This window comes from Talpa europaea (assembly GCF_964194135.1).
Source record: "Talpa europaea genome assembly, chromosome: 13".
NCBI classification, from domain to species: Eukaryota; Metazoa; Chordata; class Mammalia; order Eulipotyphla; family Talpidae; genus Talpa; species Talpa europaea.
The window spans coordinates 88,195,655-88,204,745 of record NC_140080.1 but is presented as its reverse complement, the minus strand read 5'-3'; the positions used below and the strand labels follow the sequence as shown (position 1 = coordinate 88,204,745).

The 9,091-nt window shown below is 48.9% G+C and overlaps 1 protein-coding gene across 4 annotated transcripts in view; it reads right to left on the bottom strand.

The window, feature by feature from the left end:
* Positions 1-3,063: 3,063 nt before the first annotated feature.
* NEDD4L (NEDD4 like E3 ubiquitin protein ligase) overlaps positions 3,064-9,091 on the bottom strand; it is a gene marked incomplete at both ends in the record, with an annotated part of 297,800 nt that continues 291,772 nt past the window's right edge. For all 4 annotated transcript variants that reach the window (XM_084252061.1, XM_084252062.1, XM_084252063.1 and 1 more), the window contains 4 exons: positions 3,064-3,166; positions 6,295-6,367; positions 7,017-7,113; positions 8,346-8,453. In XM_084252061.1, the coding sequence (XP_084108187.1) occupies positions 3,064-3,166; positions 6,295-6,367; positions 7,017-7,113; positions 8,346-8,453 (381 nt within the window). The remainder of the gene's footprint in view (positions 3,167-6,294; positions 6,368-7,016; positions 7,114-8,345; positions 8,454-9,091) is intronic.

Below are 9,091 nucleotides of genomic sequence, written 5' to 3'. Positions count from 1 at the left end.
AGTAGCTGTTAAAACAATTAGTAATTTGCTGTATATGAACAAAGGGGATGAATTTGTAAGTGGCAAGATGAAACAGCAAGTGCATTATGTTGTCTATTTAACAACGTGAGATGTAGAAAGTGGTTCGAATACTCGGTAACCATTTCTACGTGGGAGAAATAATCCGCGTCAGGCTGCTTTACATCACTTGCTGTCTGATATTAGGGAGTATTTGATGGTGGCTTCCAAAGGGCCTGGGAAATAAAACAGAGGGATCATCTCCTGTGGTGGGTAGGGGACCAGCTAGAGGAAAGTAAATCATGGAAAAGGTTTTGCACAAAAGAAAAGAGCACTGACGTGGAAATTAACTTTCAGACAGACAGTTGCTTCATTGCTTCCTGTTTCAGAGGTAGCAGGTAAGAGCAGCCACCACCTGAAGTTAATCCCGTGGGGCAGAATTTCCAAATTCAGCTTCAGGCCAACGGGGCAAGAATAGAAATGCCCAGGCGGAGAGGCAGCTGCAAGAACTGCACATAAACTCTGGAATTTCTTTACCTCAGGGCAAAGTGGCCCATAAGTAACATCCCTGTTTCAGGAAACCAAAGAAACTGGACTAAGGTTAATTTCTATGAAAGCAGAGGTCATGGTGGCCTGGGTGTTGCTGCAAGGGACCCTGGGCTTTTGCCCCAGGTCTGCTGACCCGGGAGGGCCCAGGAATGACCCTCTTTACTTACTTATATGAGGATGAAGGAGAGTGACCATCAGAATTTAAAGAAAATAAGATCAGTGAGTATTTCAGATTAAAAAACAAAACCCCCCACCCCAGACTTAGCACACACTTAGCTGTCACTGAAATCAGGCACTGTAGTCGATGCACCAGACTGTCATCACAGTCACTGCCTTCAAGTGCTCATGGGGATGGATTTCAACAAATCTTACCTGTCCCTGACTTGCAAATGATAATAGAATGGGTTTTCTTTCATAACTGCAATATTATGCCTAATATTAGTGAATATTCTGATAAAGAGTTTACAAAATGTCAGGAGAATCTCAACTTTTTTTTTACCTAGAATCACTGGGTTCCTCATCCCACAATGACATGACCACGTAGGCTCTGGCCTGGGTCTGAACAAAGCTGCGTCTGGACTAGGAGGGGCCAGAGGAGGGGGTTTTTGCTACAGAGACATTTGTTACATGGATAGAAGGGAAAGCATTCCACCAATGGAGAAACAAATACTGTTTTTTTCTAATTACTCAACATCTAAGTTTCCTGATCACTATTGGGCATTTTAAAATCCACATGAAATAGTAGCCAATACTTGGCTTTGTAGAAATCCGCTTTCTAGACACCTAGGCCCATCTCCCCTTTGGATGACTCATTTACGACCACGAACATCGACAGCTTCTCATGAGCCACCCAGAGCTGAGGACAAATCAATCTTTTTCCTCAAAAGGTTTTTCTTACATAACAGACGGAGGCCTTGAAATCACAATATTTTTGGTCTTTTCTACAACTGGCAAGCGATCGAATCTCTAGTGTCCCTTGATGGCCACAACAGGGACCAGGGCAACTGGGTTTGAGAGGACAGTGGGGTTGCAGGATCCCCACGCTGCCTCAGGCGCTCTCTCCAAACAGGACAGAGATCCGCAAGGAGAACTAACAGGGCCTCTGCAAAGCCCCTCGATCCCACACACCAGCAGCTTCACAGCTTGACTGAGCATCCAACCCAGTCTTCTCTGTTTTAATCAAGCACAGAAGAGACACAAGTCAGGCAGGACAGCATTGGAGCATGCAACAAGTCACAGGTAACGAAACCCGGGGAGATCAAGTGTCTATTAAATGAACCTTCGCAGTTGAGTGGAAACCATAGAACAATCGGGAGGGCAGGCCTGCAGGCTCAGCTTGACATCAGGGTTTATACACCAGCAGCCAGAGTCACAACTGATATTGCACTGGCACCATATGTGCAGCGAGAGGGAATCATCATCACATTTAATGCTTATGATAAAAAAACGAAACATCCACAGAACCAGATCTGACCTCCACGGGGTACATAAAGTGCCTTCAGAATCGGAACGGTTAGAACAAAAATCGGTTATCAGCTACCATCAGCAAATGCGTACAAATAGCAGACTAAACAAATCTGGTTTCCACAGCTTCAGATCGAGTAGGGCCAAGTTTCATTCAAATGTCGCCACTACAAACAGCAAAGAGAAAATAGAATAAAAGGATGACTGTACAGTGTTGGGAAGGGTTAAGTAATTTCTCTGAAGAGAAATAATAGTCCAACCCTGTCTCAATGTGCCGTGGGTCACGTAATCACTTCTGAGGAATAATGGTGTGATTCCTTCAAGTCAACACAAAATTTGTCATGCTGTGTTCAGTTTTCTCGGCCTGGAGCTATTATGCTCAATTTGTCCAAAAAATGTCATATCCAGTTTGTTTTCATTCTGGGTGTGGAAAAAAAAAATGATCATTATGCCTAATGTTCTATTTTAAATTCTCTGAAAGTACTCGTCTGTAGGTTTGTCGACAAAAATCAGTCTTCCGATGCTAATAAAGTAGAGGGTGAGGGTGTCAAAGTACTTCAAAAATAAAAATGTCACTGACATTAAACCTGGTATGAAATTCAAATACAAAAAAAATATGCTCACTTTTCCAAGTACATGAGACATCTTTAATCGTAATGAAATAAAATCTGAAAATCGGTCTAAATCATTTTAAAAAGTAAACATGAGTTGTAATACTATACCTGTAGAGTGATTAATTCCATTCATTGTCATTATAAAGTATGTAAAATATTTATTAAGGGCTTGGCCTACAGAGGCACAACATAAATAGAATAAGTCCTCCTGAAATGATATTCGTGGACACATCAACCAGTTGATAATTTGTAGTGGAAAATGCAGGAACGCGCCCCCGGACTGGGTTCCGCTGAACTTGGGCGAGTCACAGGCGCAGGCGGCTCAGGGAGCCCCGGCCCAGACACTGCTCCTCTGCGTGGTCTCTGCAAGGTCTGTCAGGCAAATGCGAAAGTGCAGGCAGGGCTTGCTAGATGAACACCCGCTCGAGGCTGGGGGCCACTAATCCACCCCCTCAAATCCTTGAGCGTTTTCCACAGCCATGAGGAGCTTCTCTCGTAAATCTTCAAAGGTTTCATACGGAGGTAAGTCAAGGCGGTTAAAGCTGCAAAAGCAACGAGAAGTGCAGGTCAAGAACCAGCATCATCGCCTCCTGGTCACAGCGGCCTTCTGAGGGCTGGCTAGGGGGCACTGAGTGTCTGGTCTGGGGATGTGAAAGTCTTTTTTTTTTTTAGTGTAGAAGAACTGGGGTGCAGGCCAGAGGTGCAGAGGGTGAGAGGATTCACCAGAGACAGAGTGGGGAGGATTTATATAAGGGTGGATTTACTGAATACACTGCTAAAGGGAACAGCGGGCAAGAGAGAAGAGGTCTGCTGCGCCATGTGTGGTAGCTTCCTGGCCGGGGATCGAACTCAGGCTGTGGTGGTGTTAGTGCTGAGACTTAAACCCTAAGCCACCAGGGAGGCCCAGCTGTGACAGTCTTAACTAAATTCTGATTATTAGAAGCTCACATCAAGCAATGAGACTGTCCTCGCTCGAAGTGCTACACGGCCTACAGAACACAGGGCAGGTTTCTAATTATCTGTGAAACCCAGCTCAGACAGCCAGGTCCTGTAAAAGTCCCGCTGGGTGGGTGGCATGAACTTGAGGTAAGAGACATAGGATTTCTAACCCTTCAAGGACTGAGAACTCGCCATAGGAATCACCAGAGAACTGAGGCTGTGTCTATTTTGATGTGCTCGCGTATTCTCCAGCAGGCCCCGAGTCCTCCACTATGCAATGGGAATCCAGAGGCACAGAGGGTAAAGCCAGCAAGACTGGGCAGGCTCAACACAAACCCGCGGCTCCACAACCCCAGCCCTAAATCACGTTAATCGCAGTGGTTGAGCACTGGGCTGCGAAGCTGCCCGCAGCCTCTGCAGCACCAGTTCGATCCCCCACCACTGGCGAGGGTCCCACATGGCACGCAGACCTTTCCTGCCACGCCCGCTGCTCCCCTCAGCAGTGTACTTCGTCAGTCTGCCTGCTCTGCTCCCCGCTCTGGCTCTGGTGAATTCTCTCACCCTCGCACACTTCTGATTGTACCCAGTGCTTGTATAAATAAATAAATCTTTAAAAAAAAAAATCTGCTCTGCAGGAACCGACATTCAGAGTGAAACGCTTCATTTGTAACAAGCCCCTAAGTGTCAGGAAGCTGGTTGGGGGGTTTCAAACCACATGCTGATAGTGAGGTCTTTAGACATACGAAGGCTTCTGGGAGCCACGAAGCCCATTTGTCTACAGGACCAAGTTCAAATTCTGGCTGTGCCAGACCTGCTGGTCACTCTGGGCCGCCACCTTGTTCTCTGCACCTATCTGCTCTTCTGCGAAATGGGGAGTGCTTGCAGGTGCTAGGAGGGTCAACAGAAACAGACACAGCACCAGGCACATGGTGGGCGCCCACGGGTGGTGAAAGCCCACATGGGGTGCAAGCAGCGGGTCACAGATGGAAGCCTGTAGGGTGGACTGCTGACCTGTACCTGTCATGAAGATGGCCACTCACACTGTCAGGGCTAGTAAAACATATGTCCCAGGCCCATCAGCCTTATTTAGGCACTTTCTCTCTATTAGCTCACTGAATCCTAGCTCTTCTGGTGAGCCAGGTTTTTATTCTGAAACTTGTATATTTTATATTTTAATAAGACGTGAAAGAAATTAAACATATCTAGGGCCATGTGCATTTGTGGGACTGCTGTGCTAGCAAATGTCTGCTTCCTCCATTACAGAACAATCTGGACCTGTCTGGAGCAGAGCCAGGCCCATTCCACACTGGCTGGCCTGCGTAGCCTGCCTGCCACTGCTCCCCACCAGGGGACAGTTAGTCGGGGAGACCATCCCTGGGAAAGTGCCTCCCTACTCTGGGTAGACCTCACCCTCCCTAGGGAAAAGCAGTGATTTTAAACCCTAGCCAGCCACCTGAGGAGCTTGGAGAAATCAGTGTCCAGGCCACACAGTGGACCAACAAAGTCCAACTCATCTCCTGAGGTGGGACCCTGGCATCAGGATTTTTATTTAAACTTTCTAGGTGGTTCCTGTTGCGGAGGCAGCTGGGTCCATAATTTATTTAGCTGGTACTCCAGAGACTAGACCTAGTAAGCTGAGAGAACCCACAGTCCCTGGGCTAGCTGCCTTTCAAATGGAGACAATTATAATCAGAAAACTACATGACTCCAGTCTTGTTTGGAATAAAAGCTCCAAACAACCAAAACACCCTCCCCCCCCAGAGGCAGGGAGGGCTAACAAGACCGCTTTAGATATTCGCAATGTGGGCTGGCTTTCCAGGGGGCCTCGGCCCTGTTCATTCCATCCAGACATCTGAATGGTACAAGTCAAACAGAAGCAAAAACCTTTCATAGACAGTATTTCTCGCGCCTGCGCTCCCTGAGCTGGCACATGGAGGTGAAGGAGAGCTCAGCCGCACCAGGCTGCACAGTCTGGCCAACTCAGGCCGTGAGAAAGGCGGGCGGGTTGCTCACCACCACCACTTCCACTGGCTTCCCACAGAGCCAGGAGGAACAGCAGAGCCAGGGAGCCTGCATGAGGGCCCAGGGCCTGGGCGAGCCGGGGCTTCCAGAGAGCCCCATGAAGGCCTAGCGCCTGAGTCCACCTCTGTGCGGGATTTATGGGACTCTCCAGTGGTACGGACACCCTGCTGCCTCCTTGCCCAGTCTGGGGAGGCCTCCTGAGGGCGGTCACACTCCACGTTTCCCTGGACAATGGTCCTGTGTGTGACCTCTGACTCTCTCCACCATCACGTTGGCACCAAAGTGGAGAGACTTAGGGGCTACTAACAGCTATGGTGGGCCTTTAAAAACAAGTTTTCTACAGGGAATTTTATCCCAAATTCTCTACAACCAATGAGTTAAAATCCAGTGTTTTGAGCTGGGGAGCTATAATGTCCATGTATGGCAAACAGGCAGCAGAACCTCTGCTTCTTGGAATTCTTAGGGAAGACAGGGTTTGCAGGGGGAAAATTCCCCACAGCTTAACCCTCATGAGCCAAAGGCGCAGGTCCACTCAAGTCTTGGATTGGGTTTTATCAGCGTTACCGTACAGCTTCTCTTTCTACCTGTGTCACTGACATTGCACGCTGCCAGGGCTGGGTACGGAGCTGTCTAGAGATTCCAGCTCAGGGTTACATGCGGTGAAATATTTAAAATACTGCTTGCTGATGACTGGGGTTTTGTCACTCACCATGTGTGAGCTCTGGGCAGTTTTTCAGGACTTCCCCATTGCTCTATTGTAAACAGCTGAGGACCATTGGAACCTGGAACACAGAAAGACAGACAAGGCGAGTGTGAGAGGCCACAGGATCCCTTCCTCATGAAGGTGTAACCTCAAGAGTAGGCGGCGCCACCCCCTTTGTTTGCCACGTAATAGTTAACATTTGGTATTGGGGGACACAAGGCCCAGACAGCACCTTCAGGATGGAATGGCCCCCACTTTAACAGACCCACCAACACAGGGAAGGCAGACAGCTGCGGCCTCTCAGCCGACCCCTGGGCATTTACATTTACAATGATTTTGGGAGGCAAAAAGGTGAAACATGAACCTCAATATGCGGCAGAAAAAGCAATTTTTTTAATCTATAGTAAATACTGAAGAATTCTACCTCATGTAGGTGAGGAGTCCTTTAAAACGTTTGGTTATAACCAAGTAGAGGATTCTGCAAAAACTGATTATATAAAGTACAAGAAAACAAGACTAGCCTCTGGCTCTCTGTACAAACCACTCCACTCCCCCACCCCCCACACCACCCCACAAAGGTAATGCTCTAGGCAGCCCGGAACAAGCACAGGCCACCTCTCCTGCAGGTGCGGTTCTGGGTGGAGGCGGAGCATGGGCTGTGTCTCAGGGGCCCGCGTGGGGCCCACCTAGGAAGTCACAGGAGGGGGAACCACATAGCACCCCCTCACCATAGAGCTCGGCAAATCCGTTCATAGGGACGCGGGATGTCCCGGTGACAAACTGCAGGAGTCGGATCCGCTTCTCAGCGTCCATCAGCAGCACAGCCTGGAAGAGAAGCGGGCGGTCGCTCAGACAGGTGGGACGGGCCTCCCTCCACCCAGGTAAGGCCCGGCTGGCGGGCTCTGAAACTCAGGTCCTCCTTTCTCTCGAGGCCACAATACTGGCCGCTCTCGTTTAGGGAGCAAGAGATGGCAACATCCCTTTTCCCCTTCTGCTAGCAGGTCAAAAGAAATGACATAAAAAGCAAACTCTTTGATGGGACTGAACTTAGGTTTCTGCCCAGGAGCCTTGCAGCCCCTCAGGCCAACGATAAACACGCAGTGTGAGAAGCGTCAAACACCAGGGAGCTGTGAGGAGGTGGGATTTCAGACGGCAGACGAAATTTTCTAAAGAGAACATTTTATAAGCAGGCAGGAAAGAGGGAAGGAAGGAAACAGTGGGTAGGCTTTGAAAATAATGGGTGTGTCTCACATATCTGAATTATGACAACAATTGAGTCAGTTTTACTGTTACTTCAAGTGCAAAAAAAAAAAAATCAAAGCTGATTGAGACTTGGATTAGGATTTGAAGATTCTACTTTTTTCTTTTCGTCTCTACACTTCAGCTGGCACTTGAAATTGTGTTAGTAATAGACACTCAGAAATGGGAAATAAGTTAGAGGATTTATTTCTGCACTAAACAGTTTTTCCCCTGTAGTTGTTTGTCAGTCTTCAGCTTAGCCTTGGGCCTGCTCCCTCCTCTTTCTTGTCTGTCCTGCGGGGAACAGAATGAGAACACCGGCCCTCAGACAGCAAACCAAGGTTTCATTTGCCATCACTGACTGAGTGACATGAAAATCAAGATGTTTGTTGGGATTAACTAAAAAAGTGGGAAAACGATTTTTTTTGCCAAAATGGCATCTTGGAAAAGTTAGCCCCAAAGCATGCTTCAGCCGTGCGAAGTCTATTTTATTTACATTTTGGAGAACTCGTCCCAGTTCTGAGTCCAGCTACCTACTTTGCAGCTATTCTACTTAATGGGATGCTTCAACAGAAGCTGCTTTCATCTGGAGGCCAAGGAAGGACAGTTCGTGGCTAAGGGCTAACCTGCTCCATCAGAGGAGCTGTCTGCTAGAGTAAGTGGGCTGCTCCCCAGGAGCCTCCTCTTGCCCCCAGCAGCCAAGTGCTCACAGCCCCAATTTCCAGCAACTGTCCTGGAGCCAGATGGCAGAAGGCAGCCCAGGCCTCTGGCCTGAGTCAGGTGGAGGAGCCGGGCTAGCCGCAGAGGCCCTGCCTTACCTTCCAGAACCACTGAATGACCGGGTGGTTAGGGCAGTAGCCGTTCTTGTAAATAGAATGCTGCCTCCAGTCGTTCACATCCACGTCGCCAAGGCCGCACATCAGCAACTAGGGAGGAGATGGACCAGAGGTAAATGGTGCGGCAGGAGAGAGGACAATGCCACCCTCGGAGAAACGGCCTCTTCCACGACACTGGCATCTATTCCCGTGCAAAGCAGATGGGCCGGCAGCTCACAGAAGCAGGTGAAGGGGAGCAGGTACTCCGAATTTCACCTGCACCAGGCCACGGAGATCGTGCAGGTAATGAGGGGACCTAATGTAACGCACGCATAGGCCACGGCATCTCATGTTGGAAGTGAAAACTCATCCACCCATCTCCCCATCTCTCTAATCTTAGCACAGTGCATACAGATTTTCCTACGCTCCATTTACATCTGCTCGTTACTCAGCTGTCCCCCTTTGGGAGGTCATTTGTCTCCTTATATGAAAATACCTCCCACCCACAAAAGAATCAGCGCTTTACGACACGAGGACTCATCTCCCACGTCAACCCCGGTGACGGCAACTGGCCTCATCTGCCCAGATTCTGTGGCTTAGCCAGCCAGCCCCAGGCTGCTTTCCTTCCTGGCTCGCCCCCTCTTGCAGGGAAGGCTGCTGTGGGCGATGCCTATGCTCTTGCTGGAGAGGAACTGGTGTAAAAGGAAGCACTAAACAGAGGCCTGACAAATGGGGTTCTGGCCCTGACT